The 21,223-nt window shown below is 40.0% G+C and overlaps 1 protein-coding gene across 1 annotated transcript; it reads right to left on the bottom strand.

The window, feature by feature from the left end:
- Window positions 1-3,800: 3,800 nt before the first annotated feature.
- LOC118786092 (actin-related protein 3-like) lies at window positions 3,801-20,645 on the bottom strand. Its single transcript, XM_036541131.1, has 12 exons — window positions 20,240-20,645; window positions 14,799-14,854; window positions 12,724-12,848; window positions 11,024-11,134; window positions 10,486-10,581; window positions 9,804-9,911; window positions 8,407-8,550; window positions 6,623-6,796; window positions 5,859-5,951; window positions 5,605-5,730; window positions 5,099-5,182; window positions 3,801-4,658 (listed from the first exon to the last, which is right to left on the bottom strand). Exons 1-12 carry the CDS (start codon window positions 20,281-20,283, stop codon window positions 4,563-4,565), a joined length of 1,257 nt encoding a protein of 418 aa, XP_036397024.1. The 5' UTR covers window positions 20,284-20,645; the 3' UTR covers window positions 3,801-4,562.
- Between the last annotated feature and the right edge of the window lie 578 nt (window positions 20,646-21,223).

Raw genomic sequence — 21,223 nt, 5'->3', positions numbered from 1 at the left:
ACTGGAGGTGTAAGCCACTCTGTCTGCAATAGGCTTACAATGTGACTTCGCTTCACCCTGCATCTTTGTTCTGGAGGTTTGTATTTTATTTTGGAGGAACGGTGCAGCGGAACAGTCACGATCTGCTGCAGAACGATAGCAGAGTACTGACGCAGTAGCATTCCACCTATTCGAGTAAAGGCACAAATCTCTAAAAGGGGAGATTGTGTTTTCTTGTATTTAAAGCAGTACATGGCTCTCAGGTGAGAAGTGATTGGATCTGCTTATGAGCAGTACTGTAGCTCACCTCGCCCCTCTCTGAAAACTACACCTTTAAGTATGATATATATGAATATACTGTAGTAATTACATATGACATATTCTATAAAACATATCACAAGCATGAATGTATATTAGAACAGTATTTCTTGAATTTGAGATTTTACTAAATATTTGCCTGTATTACTTCATCATGGTCTTTATACTTGCACAGCTAAATTGAGACTTCTTAGGTTAGAAAGAATGGAAAGATGTACCTGCGTCATAGCTATCTGAGGCCTGCAGAGCACAGTGGCCCCCTATACAGATGGCACCTGCTATGAGAAGTCACTTGCACTTACGAGCGCGTGGCTCCCGGCTCACGCTTCACTGCCCGGTCCTGTTCCATCCATGTGAGCTGCGGGTACACATATGTCAGCTGCTCCAGGTGACACTATAAACAGCTGATAAACGACTGACAGGGAACACATCTGTCTCCACTCCGCTGCAAATACTTTGACGGTTTCCACCCTCTGAGGTCACAAGGCTGGCTTCTCATGAGTTTACTGCCTTTTAATATCTGGAAACGTTGCTGACATTTTTCCCAGAGTTTCAGAGTGTCTCAGTCTCCAGTTGGGAGGGGGGGTGTAACTGTGCACCTCACAACCAGTCAAAACTAATGCATTTTTATAACAAAAAATAATGCATCCATTCACCCATTGTGAGTGGGCCGGTGTTAGCAATTTCGGTTCATCTTTAAATGTGGACATCTCATTCAAGTGTGACCTGATTTTGATCTGCCAGCAGAGATTACAATCCCTAGAAAGGGGATAGGCTGACTGCAGCACCCCTCTGTCCTTCTGACAGGAGAGTTGCTCAATCATGTTGGGGAACACAGTCACATGTTTTCTTAAACTGAATAATGGATCCAAACTGCGCAATTAAGGGTTCCAAGGCATAACCTCAAGGAACCTCCAACACATCATAGCCAGGGTTGCCAACCGCTGCTGTAGAAACAATCCTTAACTATAGTTTGAGAAGCATGACAGTGCCAGTCGTAGGCATGCTTTCTTTGGACGCATGTATTGTCGGTATAAAATACCTGGCCGTACAATTTTCCCTTACTGGCTGTTGCTTATATTTGGCCAGATGGGATCCAGAAAATACAGCGAAATGTGAAAGCCACCAACTGAAATACACCTTCATCATCATTAATTTTATGTGGTGTGAAGGAGGAAAAAAAAATTTGTCTGAATAAAAGAGAACAACCATTTAACAGCAAACGCTGCTACAACGCATTCAAATTTTCTAATCTCCCGCACTCCCCAGATTCGCTGCCACAGTGATAAATCTATTCTGTCCGTCAGTGTCGAGTCGCACACCTCAAGCTCGGCTTGTATGTGGTTGCGCAAACAATGCGATTGGAAAATTACTCATTTAAGTGCTGCTGCCCAAATTGATTTTCTACCTCCTTGCTCTTTCCAATCAAGTTTTCTCGTCACGTCTTCCTCCACGGCATTGTACTCCAAAGAAACTTTTTTTCAGCAGAAACCTATTACCTGTGCCTGTCGCATAAAACCTAACCTGCTAAATTTAAATAGGGCTTGTTTCCACGTTTGTCTTGCCAGGGCACTAGAATTTCAAGCTGCTGAGACCGATTTTTTTTTTTTTTTTTTTAATTTAGGACCTGGTTGCCTTGCCAGCAAAAGGAACCCGCTTTCTGACCATTTCCAGGTATAATTGGCACCATTAAAGTATCTTTAGGGCCATTCGAGGACCCCGGAACGGATCCCGTCGAGAGAGATAAGGGAAATGGCTTTCCCGATCCTGTCCAGTCATTACTCTGCAGAACCTTATGAAATGTCCCCGAAGAGGGTTTTTCCTGCTATCCGTTTCTGCGGAGTCTCCCGTTTATCATATTCAATTTCGACTTCCAGCACGGTTTATTGTTAGCGCTTATCTGCTGAGGGAAGAGGTTGGGTTGAGGATTTGAGAACCGCTTTGGTTGAAAAGGTGAACTCATCCGTTTTCAAGCACCGCCCTGACCGCGCAGACGAAACAGTTGGCACTCTCACCCCCGCTTTGTTTGCACACACTGACGGCACATTCGGCCTCTTCTCATTAATAAGTTAGAATGTCGTTCATTTAACAGCCACCCTTTGTCGGTGGAATCTACCACGCAAGTTCTTGCTACTAATCAAGATCTAGATTTATTCCAATTAGTATACATTTTGCTTATTTTTAAACCAGCGAAATATGGTCATTAATGCACAAGAAAAAAACAGTACACGGGTAAAAATGGCTATTAAAGCATATCATGTAATTTCTGTCAAAATGAATGAATGGGATGGGATTTAAATGGAAAGTAAATGTATGTAGAAACGTGCTGCTGGGATGTGTTTAAGTACACTAAGAGACTGTGCAATCCTTACCTTGGCAGAATGCCATTACGCCTGTATGAGCTGTGTCCTAGGCTTATTTTTCTTTGTTTTATCTTTAGGATGTGTCACACCCTTTTTTGTACTGTACCACAATTTCATATATGATAAGAATATGTTCTTTCAATGCGGTGTTATTCCAAATATCGACTCTAGAATCTATTGAGACATTCAGTTGTGTACTTCAAAAATAAATAAATAAATAAATAAACACTCCTTTCCACTTCCAAACTAGAAATTCTGTAGAGACATGGCCGATCATACACTATAATTATGCAATGTTGTGACAGCTCAATGTTGTAGCCAAATTAGGAATTTGTATGGTTTTATTAAAAATAACTGCAAGATTACAACCTCTGCAGCAACTAACTGTTACAACCATTGTTTACTCATGTCTGCTAATCAGCATTGCTGGTGAGGTTACAGCTGTAGGGCATATTCACCAATTTTGGCTCGAGTTCCACACCGGTGAATGCTTGCAGTGGAAGCAGATCCTCTTACACCTGCAAAGCTTTTAAGATTCTATGGCCATATAAAATTTACACAAATATTCAAAAGACAGATACACAACAGGCCAAAGAATAGACAGCGAAAATCCTTTTCACCTGAAAATCAATCGATTCTACCTTGACCTGCTCTGTCATAAATGGTTAGAGGGGAAAAAAAAGACATACAAGTACACAAGCGACTGTAGACACAACAAAGTGGGGAACAAACAATTTATTTTGTCAATTTCACTGAAATAATTGGATACAACCAGGTGCGTCAACATTTTCTCGCACCATGCACCTCTATTTTTAGTCATCCTCAATTTCATTTGCTCATGGGGAGAGGGAATACCTTTCTGGACTTACAATAGAACAATCTCAATGTGGGCTAAAATACGAGGGGAATATCCATTCATGGTTCCAGGAATTACTGCTGACATCATCCTGGAAAGGACTACATTCCTGGAAACATAGTCAGGAATGATTTTTTCTTTTTTTACGCCTGTATTGGAATGTTGCTCAGCGTTTATTACACAAATCCAACCCTTTAATCATTCGATACGTGGTCCAAAACAACAACTATAAAAAGGTTCTAGGCTATAATACTGGTCCAACAGTCATTTCGGTTATAATTATCTGCATTATTAGTAGTAGTAAAAAAAAAAAAAAAAAAAGGTAAGAGATTATGTTTGAGTAAATGCGTCTCCATAGCTGTTTATCAAGTGACATTTATCGTCACTGTGCTGAAAAAATTGGAGATGGGTGACAAGGATTTTTGTTGATTTCTATTCAGGAAAATGTTACCTTTGTTGCGGTTGCTTTGTGGATTTTCTACCTCAGTATCGGCACATAATTTCTTCTTCCCTTCTTCCTGATTTCCCCAGCTTTACATATAAAAACTTTGTATGAAATATAAACAAGCTCTTACCTGGTACACAGAGAATCGCAATTGAAGCAAAATGGAGCAGATGACTAGATAAACCCTGTCGCAACCTAGACACCCATCAACATACGAAAGAAGTCGGGCACATCACGCTGTATAGCCATAAACAACATTTTACCCTTTTATTTTTAACCATCACTGCCATCAGCACTACCAATCCATTGTTCACACGCTGTTTCCACAGATATGAAAAGGGAAAACCAAATGGTTGTTTTGGCTTAGAAACAAGTTTTCCCTCACTTTTGTGAAGATGCTCACACACGATTTCTCCAGCCTGATTGAGTTTGGTCTTTTGTGTTTTTTTGCTTGGTTTTTTAAAATTTTTAAATGTTATTCTCTTTCAGTATTTGCGGTGATTGCGGGCAGTCCGGACTGAAGAAGCCATCAGAGCGCAAATTTGTCCCCTCCCTCCCCCTTCTTCTACAGCCAGCCCTGAATGACGGTCAAGAAGGGTGTCTAGGACATGACCCCGAACACGGGGTTGTGGCGGCAGATGCTCGGCCCGATCTCCTCGTAATCCTTTTTGGTGTGGCACACTTGGTAGAACTCAGGCTAGAAAAAGAGAAAAACATGAATATTGTTATCAATAAAACATATAGCTGTAAAACACAGGGCCAAACAACCATTCACAGGGGCAACAAACATACATCATACTAATGTGCATGCAGCAGGTATCATGCTTGCTTTTACCTTCAATTGTTTGTGTTCTACAGTATCTAATGTACATGCTGATACTTAAACAGAACAACAGAACTGTGCATATAAATGGAAATAACTGAAACTTTACTTTAGGTAATAAAATGACCAAATAAATATTAAAAACACTACAGGGGAAGCATCACCAAAGAGTGACATTATATTTATGGAAATGTTTATTTTCTACTTGAATAAATAAAACTTTATCCACTATCTAAGAGACACCGCATAAGACATAGAATAATACCCTGGTAGAAAGTTTAGTGTCAGATGTGGGAAACTGGGGGGACGCTTACAGTTGAAGCCAGCATGGATCCGCCAAACCAAACGGCGTATCTCTGCATATGATGGGTGATGACCTGCACGTCAATTGGTTTCGGCTACAAAACGAACAAGGAGAAATGCTTGAATAGATTCCGTTCACAATACATTTTTCCTGTAACACTTTACACAAGTTTTAGGTGAATGAAATAACTACAACCTTTACATAAATTTTATGGAAGAGCAGGAAATGACATTTGCACATTATACAAGTTTTAGGTAAGTAAATAAAACATTACTTCAAAAAGTGCTGTAATTTTGTCAGGAGTCAGTAAGTAAACATCAATTTTAAAAGAGTACAGAAACTGAAATTTGTACTTCAAAGCAATTTTAATATAGTTGAGCTAAAACCTTAGGCTAGCTATTATGAAGTAAGCAAAGCACATTTTAGTACTGATAAAATCCTGAAAATGCAGTTTGAACACCATATAGGGACAGTGAAAGCGTTCTGATCCACACGTGTTTGAGGTGGTCTGCTCACCTTTAACTTTCCTCCGCTCAGCTCTTCGCTCATTTTGAGCCGAGCGTCTACTGTCCTTTTCAAGTCCCTCTGCAAACGGCGGCCAAAGTCCCTGAACATGGTAGAACCTCCTGAGAGAACGATGTTCTGAAAACAGGTCGGCAAGTTCATGTGCAGGCACATCCACAAACACACAAAAACAAACAAAACTCTTTGCACTTTAAACACATGAAATTCATATCCACAGAGATGAGTCCTGTAGCACTGGGTCTTACCTTGTAGAGGGGACGTCTGACATCAATGGGGCAGTTCTGAATGACCTCATCCACCACCTCTGAAATGGGCTGGGTGAAGTCGGGATTTGCGAACTGTCAGAAACATGGAACAGATGCTCTCATTAATTCATGAAACGTAACGTCAGTCATACTTCATGACAGTTGTCTTTAAGACCCACCACTCTTTATCAACAATTTTTAATATGCCAAGTAAAACTTCATGCACAAACAGCTTTTTTTGCACTTTCTAAATGAGGACCAAATTTCCCCTTGATGCGCCTCTTCAGTTCTTCTGGATTCTTCTCAATCTTGCCAAACCAATTTCAGTAAGCTGTACTTTTCCCCTTGTTATTTACATGTCACTGAAACATAATGTAGTGTCACAGAACAAATAACATCTTCTTAAATTTGTTCGACACAAAGGAAGAGAAACTCCACATTGGAGGACTGAATGGCCCTCTTTGGCAGCAGAAAATTACTGTTTATTTGTTGAGCATGTGCAAAACACTGGCCCCTGGCTGCAGCACACTGAGCATGTGCAGAACACTGGCCCCTTGCTGCAGCACACTGAGCACGTGCAAAACACTGTGGCACAAAAGGAACTTCAACATCACTTACTTCCTATGTATAGAGCCGCATTCATGCTGGGGTGATTTGGGCCAGCAAGAAATGCATAACAGCAACGCCATGCTCTGTCGTGTGAGCCTATGTCCCTCCGATCGTGAGCTCTGCACCCAGACCACAGCCCCTGCCAGGTGGTTTACCTCAGGGTGGAAGAAGATCTCTGGCCCCAGGAAGCGCTCGTAGCCCACATCGATGGTGAACTCCTTCTTGCTGATGGCGTTGATGCCAGTGTACTGCTTAATCCACTTAGAGCCATCGGTGTCATACTTGTTGAACTCTTTCACTAAGTCTGGGCACACATAGCTGAACCGTTCCTAAAATTATAAGCAAGAAACTACATCACTGACCTACAAGGGGTGCACTCACAAGCAGTCAAACGGTATTTACCATGTCATAGCAAAGAGCAGAATGGAAAAAAGACTGTATAAAAGAATAATAAAAACTATTACTAAAGACGAAAATTCATGAAATTATCATATGGCAGAAGCAGGAAAAGAGACACCAGAACATGACAAACAGCAGAAATAAAGACAAGACAAAACAACACTATTATAAATTCAGATTGGTCAATAAATACTCCACAATAACTCCATGTGCATGTGAAGTACCTTGGCAGAAAGCTGACAAAGAAAATGACTCCTGGGTTGTCTAGAAAATGTGGCCAAACAGCATTCAGGGTTTGCTTACAGTGTCCTACTAATTTCACTTGGTTGTGCTGTCTACTGTCCACAGCACGTATAGAAAATTCTACAGCATAATAACAAGCTTATAAGCTTTTTATAAGCTTCAAGAAGCAATTATAAGCTTTTATGAGCGATAAGCCCTTAAGCCATTTTCCACAGTTTATAACAATTGTGGCTGTGAGAGATTGCTGGCAGATTATTTTTGGAATGAAAAAGTAAACTTTTATTCTTATCATTTGTATTTTTTCACAGCGCTGTTCCATGCCACTTCAAAAATAAATGGCTTTGTTTCTGCGTCAAAAAATCTTCAGCGATAAGAGAATACTTTAGCATACTCATTATTGCCTCCTCCTGTACTATTCCCAGTCAGCTTGAAAAGGGATTGTTGCATTACAATAAATGTTTCTGCAATACCCTGGACGAGCACTAAAAAGCTGATCATAAAAAATAATCAGAACAGAGGAATCAGTACGCAGCACAAGCCAAGGGTGTAGCAGCAGTGACATCTACTGTCAAATCTGAGAAACAGCAAGTGAGCACCGTCAAATTGGTTTTAAATTGCCCTTTTCTTCGGATTCAGATGTTTCTCTTATTCGACCTTGCACCACTTTATAGCTCTTTATGTCTCTGTTTGGTGGTCTGAAAATGCTTGATTTCAAACAAATAACATCTCATTAAATAATACCTGACTGATATTCAACCTTGTTCATACAAACAGAACTGCATGCACATTAGTATGATGTATGTTTGTTGCCCCTGTGAATGGTTGTTTGGCCCTGTGTTTTACAGCTATATGTTTTATTGATAACAATATTCATGTTTTTCTCTTTTTCTAGCCTGAGTTCTACCAAGTGTGCCACACCAAAAAGGAAGTGTAGTGCTGTAATCTAGGTGGATGTGTAGCTGTGGTCGATTGTGTGATTGTGCAGAGTTATAGAGAGTAGGAAACTTGGCTGGATGTGAAAGGATATGAGGATGTGAGGGCTGGCTGTGATTCAGTGCGAGTCCAAGGTTACAAATGGCTGTGATTAGATGGTAAATCGTAGTGGAGGATTGCGAAAAGAGGTGGCTGGATCTGGTTTAGCTAGGGTGAATCATGAATGGATGTGATGTGGACGGTGAGTGGTTAAGCCACGGTGATGGTGGACTGCGAATGGATATGACTGGATGAGGTGCAATGAGGCTGCGTGAAAGGACGTGGCTGGGTGTGACAGATACGGGGGTGTATAGGACAGACCCACCTTGACGGCTTTGGCGGTTTCCAGGGACTGCTCAGGGGGGATGCCCACCTCCCTTTCTCTCAGGAGCTGCTGGGTGAAGTAAGTGATGTCCCGCCCCGCAATGGGGATGTGCTTAATACAGCTGCCAATCACATACCCCTCAGCCTATAGGAAACAATCACACAAAAAACTCACAACAGGTACTAACCCCTCAGAATGTTATAACTGAATTAGCAGGAAAAACCCAGGCAAACTCACACTTACAGATTAAATGACCCCGTTTATGAACTGAATATTCTTATATGCAGAATATTTATAATATGTATTTCATATTTTGTTTGACATACATATATGTTTATATGTATATATAAAGAGTTTTGCATACAAAGTAATGCTTAGTTAAAAATAAATTGCTAATGGCTGTGTAAGATGCAACAAAAAGTAGCACTGCATAAAAAAAGGTTACAAACAATACGAATGATAATTCTGATAATTCTGGCCATAATTTTAACATCTGTCTTAACTGTGTGTTCTACTTTGTCTGCACCTCTTAAGCACTTAACAGTTTGCACATTTTGCACATGGCTGGCCCACTAAATCATTTATTAGGAAAATGACTCATTATAATTGCTTTTGAAACACACATTAACAACTTAAAAATAATGTTGCCATCGCCAAAGTTTTCTGCAGGTAGCTTCTGTCACGTCAGTCACATCAAGCTTAGCTATTGTTGGAAGTAAAACTAAAAATTATTTTTGCCCTTAATAGCAAGACCATTTTTTGACATACCACGAAAACACAGCTTTGTGTTTTCACAGGAAAATTTGAGGCAGGGCTCAGGGATGTAACAGCAGATCTGATCTCATGGTTCCAGAGTCCAAAGGATAATAGCTATTACATTCAATCTAACTGTTTTTGGCAGTTACAGCCTTACTTGCAAGCTAGATGGATATCAGCTGTAACTTACTGACTTACTGCTTTTTAAAAATGAGAACATCAGGTGTAGAACAATGGGAAAAGGGGGTGGGTCACTGTGTTACAAGGATAGGGAAATGAGCACAGTGAAATATTTGACTATGAGGTGGCTAGTCATCTTCTTGGTTCGGTATTCTAATACTTGTTAATGAACAAAACATTTTTCTTATTAATATTCATGAAGCACAACTATGCATGAAACAACATGAACATGAACATTGTTAATGTTGGTGAGTGCATTCACTCACCCCTTGGTGAGTGAATGCAGATCTCAAGCAGGGAGTCACACAAACAACTATTGTTTCATTCAGTACTCTGAGGGGAAAAAACCACTGACATCTTGAAATATTTGATCTTTGCAGCTACGGATTACTGGTATGTCAATGATGGTGTTGCAAGTCTTTAACAGAGGACCTCAGGTTCATCACCATGGAAACACTCACCACAGGGATGACGTGCGTGACTCCGTCCCCGCTGTCGATCACTGTCCCTGTCAGTGTCCTCTCTCCCACCTGTCTGGACGTCCAGGACGCAGCCAGTGCAAGGACAGCCTGAGGAAGGAGATGACCAGTTGGTGAGGAAGAGGAGGAGGTGGAAGAGGAACACGACCAGTAGAACTCTCACACACCTTTATGAACTGGATTCCTGCCTGGGACTAACTGCCCTGCATACACCTATTTTGAATTGCACTGTAAAAACCAACATAACATAAAGTAATAAGCCATGGTGAACTAATCAGCTATACACATGCTGTTGTGATCACAGTGGACTGGAGTGGTTCAGAGCAAACAAACACACTTAACTGGAATAACCAGAGATTCACTGTAACCGTGGCCTGTGGACTGTTACTCTGTATTAGAATCAATCTAGTCCTTACATGTATACAATGTCTAGCCTTATGTTCAGGGCAATGTACAATAGTCACTACAAGTTCATGGTGGGGTCTCTGCACAACAATGTAGTCCTTACATGTTCATGGGTTAGTCCTGACTTGCACAGCAATGTACAAGCTTGTCCTTACACGTCTAGCAATGCACAATCTAGCCACTGAACGTTTGTGGTGGGTCCTGGCTGGTACTGTGATGTACAACCTTGTTGTTATGTGTGTAAGATGTAGGGCCTTACCTGCACGGCAATGTACAATCCAGGGACATTGAATGACTCAAACATGATCTCAGCCGTATACTCGCGGTTCTCAGGTGTGTTCAATGGAGGCTCTGTCTGCAGGGGAGGATAGACATCATACAGAACATGAGTCACATGTGGGACACTAGTGGTACAGTGGTGGATACTCATTATTATGTATTTACAGTATAAATCATAAAGAGATTTGAGATAATACAGATCATGTGTCAAATTTGGTATTATATTACAGTAGGGAACCACAAGTAAAACTATGGTACAGGAAGCCTTGTAACTACTGTGGCTGTGTGATTGTGACCACATATCCATGTAATAATCATGTGACTATGGGAAGAATCTGACCCTACAGATCATGAGTCAAACCTAGTAACGCAATACCTTTCTCATCAAGTGAGAGCATTTGCGTGGTCAGCTGGTGTGAGGCCTACATTCCAGCTGGATGAGGGAGTCCATTATGTAGAATAATAATCACAACAGTAAAAAGGCTAGCTCATCTACAGTGATCAGCCCAGGCTCTTACCAAGAGGAAGTAGTGGTCTTCTGGTTCTGCCCGCAGATACTTGAAGATGACCTGTTCCATAAACCTCTCCATCAGGTCCCAGTCCTCCACGATGCCGTGACGGATCGGCCACTGTTTGATGAGGAAAAGGGCAATGCAAAAACAGTTCTACGTCACTTACTGGTCCAGTACATGCAACTGCAAGGGTCCACTTTACCTGTCCACCTTTCTACAGAGAATTAACTATATACTGTACCCACTCATATTCAGCAACAAGTTGGTCGCTACATGCTACCACAACATTCTCATCTTATGCCAGGCATCCTGTATTATATTGGACCTTTACATAGTCAAGTTGCACATCGAACAGCATTAGTTTAACACACATTTTAAAGGGTATCTATATCATATGAGAATGCACAAAGGTTGTTAATGACAATTGTTCAGTCACTTTATGATGAACAGTGGAGGACATGGAGAACGTTTGTTTTCGGAACGTTTGTGTATCGGAAATAATGAGGACAAAGCTTGACAAACAAAACTTGGAGTGTAGACTTTCCCCTTGTTGTATGTTTAACAAATAAACATTGATTGTATTTATTATTAAACATTCAGGCATAATTAATATAATAAAATTATGCACTCAGACATTATTAATGTAATTGGTCTTTTAAAAATGTAAAGACAGGGGTCAGAGATCAACAAAACACTTAAAAGCAGCTTGAGTTTTTAGTCAAGTCCATCTTTCCCCAATTAGTGATTAATACTCCTTGTGTTACTGTTTCTGCTTAAGAAATACATCAAACAACTCAATGACTTTAATCCTTCAGTAGTATGTGTTTCTAAACAGATGAGACATCTGCTCAATTCCTCAAATTTTCACTTGCTCCAGGTCACACACAAAGCAGGCCAATAAGCTTAGGCAGGACTGGATGATTTAGGGGCCCTTTTACCGTTTTTTTTTTTTTAGGACCTTTAGAGGTCCTTCAGCTCATTGGCTGTGGGTTTCATAAATTTTACCATTTAGCCTTACAATTATTAACATACCTGTACGTATTTCAATGGAGATCAACATTAATTTGACTGAATTTCATTTGGCAAAAGGTTTTGGAAACACACTCCTGGAAAAGAGTTCAGATAGCTGTGCCAAGCATATGCCAATTTAAGGACTCTTATGAGACTGAACTGAAGCTTAAACACTTTGTGTCCAACTAAACACTCCGCCCCAGTTTTCTTTTTTCACAGTACACATAGAGTTGCCTTTAAATCCAATAAAGTAATTAAGTTGGCTTGAAGTGTTCTTCCTATTTTGTCTTCTTATTCCACCCAGTTTTGTGTACGTAACTCCTACTACAGCTTCTCAGCTATACTTACAAAACATAACCAACACCTTCCGCTTGTATGTGATTGTGAAGTGCTTTCTGTGTCAATAACTAAAATGTTTTTGAGATATTCACAATTTAACAATTAACTTAAATTACTCATTGGCTAACATGGACAGAACATTCTAACACGTGCAACTGATGTCACAGTGGACCTGCTACAGTAGCCACAGACCATCTCTCAAGCAAAGCTTGTAACCACCAGCTGCTACCATGCTACGCTCTTTCAAGTCAACTTAAAGTTCGTCCTCAATTTAATTTAGGATCAGAAACCATGATGGGCTTTGGAGGTGAAGAACCCAGGAGCTCTCCTTTAGCCATCTCAGACAGGCTTGCTACCTTTGTGGAGTACGTGGGTTTGTCTATGGCCTCATCACCGATGAAGAAGTCCAGGTCGTCCACCCCCTTCATCATCCTCCGCTGGGCCTGGTCCCCAACCTTGGCCGACTCTTTGATGGCAATACCTAAATGCCACACACAAGGACACAGATTAGCTCATCCTGGACACCTGCAATTCAAACAATAGCTGCAAACCAGACTGCCTCCTATAGCCACTTAAAGACATGCCAAGTGCAAATACAACAACAGTAAGATGATGTTGTATGGTGAGATATGAAAAAGTGCTAATTCATCATGAGCTAGGTCCCCTTTGTAACCAGATGCTGAACCCGGTACCCAAATGGAAAAAAAGGTAACAGAATATCCAAGATAAAACAAGAGGACTACATGGCTCAGATATTATTTTATCTCTGTTTTAAATGTGGATTCCATGCCATTGACTTACTGCACTATCCATATGGTTTTAAATTAATTAGTGTAACATGATATTAAATATTAACACTGACAAGAAAAGCTAAAACAGGTCAAATCACTCGTGACAATTAAATTAAATCTTGGGGAAACAGGCATGGTTTGAATGCAGGTACTGAAGAATGGATATGCACCTGAGAGAGAGAGAGAGAGAGAGAGAGAGAGACAGAAAGAAAGAGAGAGATACCCACTGATACCTGCTTTCAGACCATGCTCTCCTCGCAGTATCACTTACTGACCCGTTTCCTCCCTGCTCTAAAAAGCCTTACTATATTTAACACCAAATGAACAGCTAAAATGCATGCAGGAAGGAGACGGCACACATTTCGGCGCACAGACTGCATTTAAAAGGACTTTCTCAGAACTGGGATAAGAGAGCAGTTGTTTCCCTTCATGCCGCGGCTGTGGCACTACAACGTCGCGGCCCGTTTTACCAGAAAATCACTCTCCCACCTAAATATATGACCCCTTCTTAAGTGCACTTCTGTTCAGTTTGGCAATTTACCCAGCCTCTCAATCCTCATGCACTGCAGATTCAGAATACATGAAAGGGCACTTTGGAGATGACATTGATTTTGTGAAGCTTAAACATTTCCTTGCTTGGAAAATTTGGCTACAGAAAGTAATTTTGAGAGACAGAAAAGATGGAGTATGGCATCTAGTACATATGATAGTTACATATGATATTTTCCATAATTACTCAATTATACTTTCCACAATTACACTATTAACATGCAAATTGTGTATTCAGTAACACAATATTATTGTAACAAGTGAGCCTTACAAAATTTACTGGTTCGAGACAAATCATCACCAAGTATTGATTGCTTGTAATCCTAATTAATTCCTCATCAGATACTCTATATTGTTTATTGGTTTAAGAGCACATATTTGAACTATTTTTCAGAGGGTATTTATTTAAAAAAAAATCAATGCATACATGATATAATTTCACATATTGACTACTTTGATTAAGCACTTGAAATTCATTTCAAGTATACAGAAAGCCAATAGAGGCCATTTCAGAAGTACTAAGTTAATTCTAAAAAAAAAAAAAAAAATCTCTGAAGCCATCCATACATTGATCATTTAAGATGTCAGCTATATCGAGCTAAATTAAGATTCATTTCAGTTTACATGGCATAGATCAACGGACACAGTTTCAAAACTAAACCCACAAATAATGATGTGTGCAGTGAACCATGCCCATAACAAGCTCTTGTTATGTTCATGCTATGATGCAATGTGCATGCTGAGTATTATACACCAGTCATACAAAAAATTAATTGAACAGCAGTGCACATACTGCCTGTGGGCTAATACACATTAACACCATCTGCTGTTTAGTTAGAGTATGCCATGGAATCATTCTCTGAACCAATTAAAAATATATATTTGAAATATGGCTTATACACTTTCAGCTAATAGAATGCAACCACTCAGGTATAGCATATCCTTCTATGGATGAGAATGGTGATTCTCTCACCATAATCAATCTTGTTCAAAGGGTAAGGCCAATTTCCTGTTCCCTTAAATACATTGCTTGAATGGTCTTCCATGTATTTTCAGTCAAACTCGACAACGTTGTTTGTACAGGAACTTACATGATGGTACAATGAACTGTGGCTCTGTGTTTCCAGCATACCCCAGTTTTGTGTATCTGAAACAAAGAAAAGGTGTGTTAGTGCATTCACTGTATTTTGAGATGTCTTTTGTGTAGGAACAGAAATGTAAAGCACATAAAGGTGAACATCTTTCCCCTTCGAAAGCAAAACAGTGTTCTTATGTTTTTTCATTTAATTACACCAGCAAAAGGTAATACAGGGCTTTCCTTTAACAAGGCATTGCTCCAACAAAACAGGATTCAAGATGGCACTTGATTCTATTTAAATGGTTGATTTTCATGAACTCAGCTTGTAAGAGGTTTGTTTTGACTGGACCCAAGGACTTTGATCAGTTTAAATGACCAGATCTTTTTCACTGTTCCTATAAGCACAGTGCATTGCACATGTACACAATATCTACAAAACCCATCAAACATTTAAGCACAATGACACCCTAGGGAGGCCTTCTTCAAGCCCAAAAAACACCTAAAATATGTGCAGTCCTACAGCATTTTGGCCAACAGGAACAACCTTATATTTTATTCATGTTACACCTGTCCCAACAAAAAAGCTAGTGAACTGAAGCCTACAGGGACCGTTTCAATGTCTGACACCAATACCTATTAAGTGTAGACAATGGATCTGTAACAGCTAAGGAACGGGGCCTGACCTAAATATCATTTCACAGATAAAAATTAGCCGATATGCAACTCTTCAATAATTATCGCAAATGATCCAGTATTATTTAGCCCACAAGGATAATTTTTTCTTCTTTCAATTTGGTTTTATTTCAATCTATATCACAAATTTGGCTTTGGCAGAGTCATATTTATCTTAACATGTTATAAATGTTCTTTGTAGTAACTGTGTTGCATTGATGAAGTCTATTTCTCACTATTGGTTATTATTAAAACTCAGTACATATGAACTAGTATTTTAGTCTTTCCTCTTTGCACTCAGCAATGCTTTGATTCTTTCCATCATGTCAAGATTTATAAATGGTGAAGAGAGAAGCGTTTTATATGCAAACTGTGTCGTAGAAATAGTTTCGGAAACCCAAAAACCAAAAAGGGTATGGCCCTGACAAGACGACAGAGCTTGCAAGATAACTGTATGTACTGCCTGCATGACTTTGGTGGTAATTATTAAAATGTGCTCCTATAAAGGCTGAACCTCTTAAAGAATTTTATGATCTTCTGAGCATTTCCTTCTGTTGCCATCAAAGACTGACCACGTGTTGCCCAGATGTCAGATGACTATTCTCCTCCACTTTGAGTGATGCTGTCCCAAATACAGAGCGATATTAGGAGACCAAAAAAATATTACAGAGTCAATTGACAAAGGACCCTTAAACAACTGCTACAAAAAAAGCATCATTTCAAAACATGCAAGGCTGTGTGTCTTTCAGGTCTATCAAAATTTGGGAAAAAAAAAAAACAGAAGCATACTGTCATGATGTGTCCCAGTTTTAAAACAAAAAACATACATATATACATATATTTTTAAATATTAACATGGAAGGCAGGAAAGATGTTTTTTCTTGCCTCTGACCTGATACCATTGCCACTATTGCTGAATATGTCCCTTTTCTTTATGGCATGTGTTGGATCCTAATACCACTGTTTGCAATTGCGAGGTCATCAATCCTGGAGTGTGTTTCACCTGGTAATGGGAGGGGTTAGACTGCATTCCAGTGTGAATTCCTTACTTGCCTGAAACAGTCCCTTGTCTGGACAAGCATGTGGTAAGGCTGCAGGAAGCACCTACGGTTTTCTCCCTCTCTTGCAGCCTTAAAATGCCAGCTGTACCTCACCATGACAGCCTTGAAAAGCACTCAGGATAATACCAAATCAATAAATAAATAATAAAAGTAGGCCTTCACCTGCAGCAGTGAAGAAAGATGCTCCCATTTTAGCCGTGCTGACCAGGTGCATGTTTACAAAAGTGCACCACTCACATACCATTTTTACATGGCAGAACTTGCTCTTCTGAACTGAAAAGTGTGGTTTTGTGTGAATGAATGTCAAAGCAACACAAACCCTGATGAGGGCAACAACAGAAATGATTCCTAAATAAACACATGAAATGGAGGCCTCTTACGTCGCGTTAAAAGTTGTTTGGCTGAAATTTTTTCAGCTTCCAGCCCAGTTACTGGAATCCTAAAGCATATTGGCATTTGACAAAACAGAAAAAGTATATTTTATACACACACACACGCACACATTTTATACATGTTCGCTATTTTTAAGAAGGAACTTAAAATATACAGTGTCAGTGTGAAACTAACATTCAGTAGTTCCATCTGGTTGTCCAGCTGTAATGCTCACCAGTATCATTTTTACAAAGCTTCCATGTTAGGCCGACATGGTAGTTTATTTGCAGTTTTCTGCATCTACTCTTCTACTTCTCCTTCTGTTGAAAGTAATGCCAGAGGGAGTAAAACCAGCTTGCTAATGAATAATGGTTTCAGACTGACAACCAGTATCCAATAAATGTAATCTGACTAATAATAATGTAGTTTCAATGCTGTAGACATCCTCAGCTATCAGACATCAATAATCAACAATCAGATGAACCAGTAATTACAACTTGCCGTAATTTGTCAGATTGTTCAATCTTACTAGTTTCAGTAAGCTCCAATGCACTTCAAGGGCTTTAAGAGTTAAGTTTGCCTTGCAAGTTTTCAAGAGTTTCTTCAGGGGAACAGCAAGGGGATAAACTCCCTCTGTTGGAGGTGAGTGTTATTTGATATTCATCCAAAATGGCTACAGGAAGCTCTTTAAGGTAAAAGCCTGTTTAGCTTTGACATATTTCTAAATTCATGAGGGTGACTCACATACTGTGGTCAGGGCTCAGAACCACACTTATGCTGTAGTTTTTCAGATTGCCCTCTTGCACAGAAGACTGCAGCAGGCATTTCTAACAAGACCTCTATATGGTCAAAGTGTCCTTTTATAACAAAACTGTGCTATGTAGTGAGTGTGTAAAAATAAAAAGAAGACATAACATTTTAAGGAAAGCAAAAAGCAGAAGCTTAGAACAAACTTGTGGAATACTTCACAGGCTTTGGTGCCTTGATAAAATTTTGCAGCTGGCACTGAACAGTTAAGTTACTTGAGCAACAACTAGGCCCAATAACGCATCAGATCTCTCAATTTATCACGCACCTCATAAGCTGTTTATAGAAATGAAACATATACCTATAACACAGACATCATGAAGTTAACAATCTCCTACCACACCCAGTTGTCATTCAGCTTTATCAGTCTAAAAATGTTTTCATGTCTCTATTTCCATCCATGCATGGATGTGCAGTTAGGCCTAAACCAGACCACAACAGAGGTGGCTCTTTAAAATGTAAAAAGTAGGAGGTGTTCTGCAGACAAACAATGAATAACATAAGACTTTGAGTGTTTCCACAGTTCAAAAATGCAGTAGAGGCACCGTGTTGTAAGGCTTTGTGAACTGTGGCCTATGGGGTTTCCAGATTCAAGGATCTATCACAGCAAAGAGTTAAACTGCATTTTCCAGCAATGCAAGTAGAAGATCTGCACCTGCAATTCCGGCAGCTGTATCGGCTTGCCAAGGTGACACTGACAGACCATGCTTCAAAGCCTCGCAGTCAAGAAATGTAGACATGTATGTTGTAAGATGGGGAAAGAGTTCGGAAACAAGCAGTGGAACCCTGATGTCTTCCTCCATTTTTATGGTGGTGAAAATGGCTTCTTTAAAATAAAAAGCAAAGATGACCACACAGACATCATAATATTTGCCACTGAACTCACACAGACATCAGCATACTTGCCTTACTGAACTATGCACAAGCTTTTGGATTAGAGGTCAAAACCAAAAAAGAATCACATTTTTTGGGACTGGCCTGCAGCAATTTCCTTTACCTAAATGCAAACTCACTGCCATAAACACACTAGTACTGCACCAAGCTTCTCCCTTTTTAAGTGCATTGACAATGTATCTTTTTTACACACATTCATCTGTGAGCTTTTGTCAGAGTGTTGTTTCTTTTCTCAGTATAAATACTCATTTAGCAGCAACTGGCAACATTTGGAAGCTTTCAAGAAGTCCTATGTATGCATAACCTTGCTAACATCTGCATACAGAACTTCGGAATGTGCATGAGACCTACAATAAATGTAGACAAATTACAATGTTTCACTTTCAAACTTTGCCATGTTTCACAAACTGACATGTGCAAATTAAAGGCATAAAAGGTGGTGAGGGACACTCAAAAGAATTTACTGTCTAGCTAAAGGTGGTGAGCTCATCCTACTAGGTAGCAACCTTAAACACCAGAGGGCAGGTGGATTTCTGCATGCTGGGTTTTGCTCCAACCCCCACTCATGATTTCTTCACCTGACAAATTATTGACTCTACATGGTATTTTCTGGTGTAATTATAGCTACCTAATGTTTGTTGCATGGCATTTTGACAACTTCCCTTATCCTTAAATATGTAAGTAACGCAGCAGACTACATAAATGTTTACAGATGGATGCTTATCTCAATTAATTAACATGACTAATTCAGTCAGGACAGAAAATTGGTGGGAACAAAATCCAGCATCACACCGGTCCTGAAGTGAGTTCAACACCCCTCTGCTAACTTAAGTTCACGAGCTAGCTTGCAAGCTTTATTTTTGCCTGGCAGGTGGTGTTTTGCAGTGCAGCATAAGCACAGCATAATTAATTCATCGAGACAACTAACCCAATGCCACATACCTATTAAGCCAAGTTAGCTGTCACAATTTAAGAGCTAAGCTAGTGTTAAAGTTGTTAACGTTAGCAAGGCAGCTTGCTAGCTAGCTAATTCGGATGCCGAAAAGGCCATATATGGCATAAAACGCGTAGTTAAATCAGGAAGAGGATTTGACAAACCAAGGAAGTCGTTTTGCGCGTTCACCTCACTACCGATGTCGTTACAAAAATACATTAAAACTTAAAACAAGGCACAACAGCTACTTCCTCAAAACCAACGCAGCTAACTACGGATGTCTGCTTAAGTATGACAAGCTTCATACAAACATCATCAGCATATATTGTACCTGGCTGGCTGTTTTGCAGCTCTGGGTGGACCCCTTCATTGAAAACCTCAGTCAGGAAAAAAGATTATTTTCTGATGATCAGAGCAAACAGCTAGTCAGCTAGTCATGCTAAACCAAAACTAGAATCAACTGCAGATGGCCAGCTCTTCATTCAATTTGATTTTAACAACACAGTGTAAGCAATAGTTACGATCAACCCGAGAATTTAAACCCGGAAAATTACTGTAAATGAATGAACGCAAGCTGATTCGGTGATTCCTATGTGCACGGCTAAGCATGAAATACACCCCGGCAGGCAGCAAAGTGAGTGTGCAATCCGAACACACAAAATTTCCGCTCCCTCCTGATCACAGCCTGCTTCTTCGTTGTGTTAAACAGCTTACCCGGTGCCACAGTCCACCACACAAGCCGGTAACCGTCCCGCCATATCTTGCGTTCCTGTGAACAGGATTTAATGGTGCTATTTTTTTCTTTGAAACTAGTCTGTGACGGGCAGAGGGCTGTCTGATGATCCACAGGCGGAACCCTTGCACCCGCACAGTGAAGTTTCCACTTCCGCACTCGGGCTAAGAGGCGAGGCAAGATGGCCGGCGCTAAGCGATCGCACTAGGCAGGGCCGGAGAGCCGTCAATCACGGTTGTTGTTCTTTTTCTTGTGAGATTGAGCCCGCCACACCTTGGATGGGTTTCGTTTCTCTTCGTTGACAGTGCGCCTTGGTCTCTGATTGGCGTAAAGGCGTCAGACGACCTTTAGTACAAGAAAAAGCTAGTGCGCTTTCCATACGAATAGAAAAAAACCTTTCTGATAAACCGATGGTTCTGTCGAGGCAAAGGGAGGACAACCACAGCTGTCTTGTATTAACTACAGCAAGGCTAGCAATGATGAAGAGCAGTGTAGTGTCTGAGCAAGTTCAGTTTTGTCAATGGACAAACAGACCTCTGTATAACTTTATTAACGGTTTGTACATCTAGTCATTCGCCTTTTTTCAAAAGCTATGAACTGGTAATGAGTATTTAATTTAAATTAAATTTAATTGTGCAATTGTCCTGTAATTGTATGTAATTGTTTGTCATAAATTCGTTTGTAAAGTAATGTAGACATTCTTTCATTTCTCTTGGCACATTGTAATACTATTATTGTTGACTTCCCAGAAGTGGGAAAGGGGAAAATAGTGCACACAAATCTTTACTCATTACATTTATTTAATTTTGTCATTTAATCTTCTTATATGTTTCACAAAAAGGACACTATGACTATTGGCATTGGGAATAGACTATTGGCCGATTTGCTGATCTGTTAAAATGCTGACTAAAACAGGCAGCTCAGAAGAAAATGAAAGGGGTGACCTCATATTTCTTTCTTATAAA

This window comes from Megalops cyprinoides, chromosome 11, assembly GCF_013368585.1.
Source record: "Megalops cyprinoides isolate fMegCyp1 chromosome 11, fMegCyp1.pri, whole genome shotgun sequence".
NCBI lineage: Eukaryota > Metazoa > Chordata > Actinopteri > Elopiformes > Megalopidae > Megalops > Megalops cyprinoides.
This window is presented reverse-complemented; position numbering and strand designations above follow the sequence as displayed.

What these genes read in the sequence shown, in the direction of transcription:
- LOC118786092 (XM_036541131.1), bottom strand. Translation starts at nt 20,283, where the DNA reads ATGGCGGGACGGTTACCGGCTTGTGTGGTGGACTGTGGCACCGG. An exon ending in ACAGTTCATTGTACCATCAT is followed by an intron (nt 12,849 to 14,798) that starts GTAAGTTCCTGT and finishes TGTGGCATTTAG; the next exon opens with GTATTGCCATCAAAGAGTCG. An exon ending in GATCCATGCTGGCTTCAACT is followed by an intron (nt 4,659 to 5,098) that starts GTAAGCGTCCCC and finishes CTCTTTTTCTAG; the next exon opens with CCTGAGTTCTACCAAGTGTG.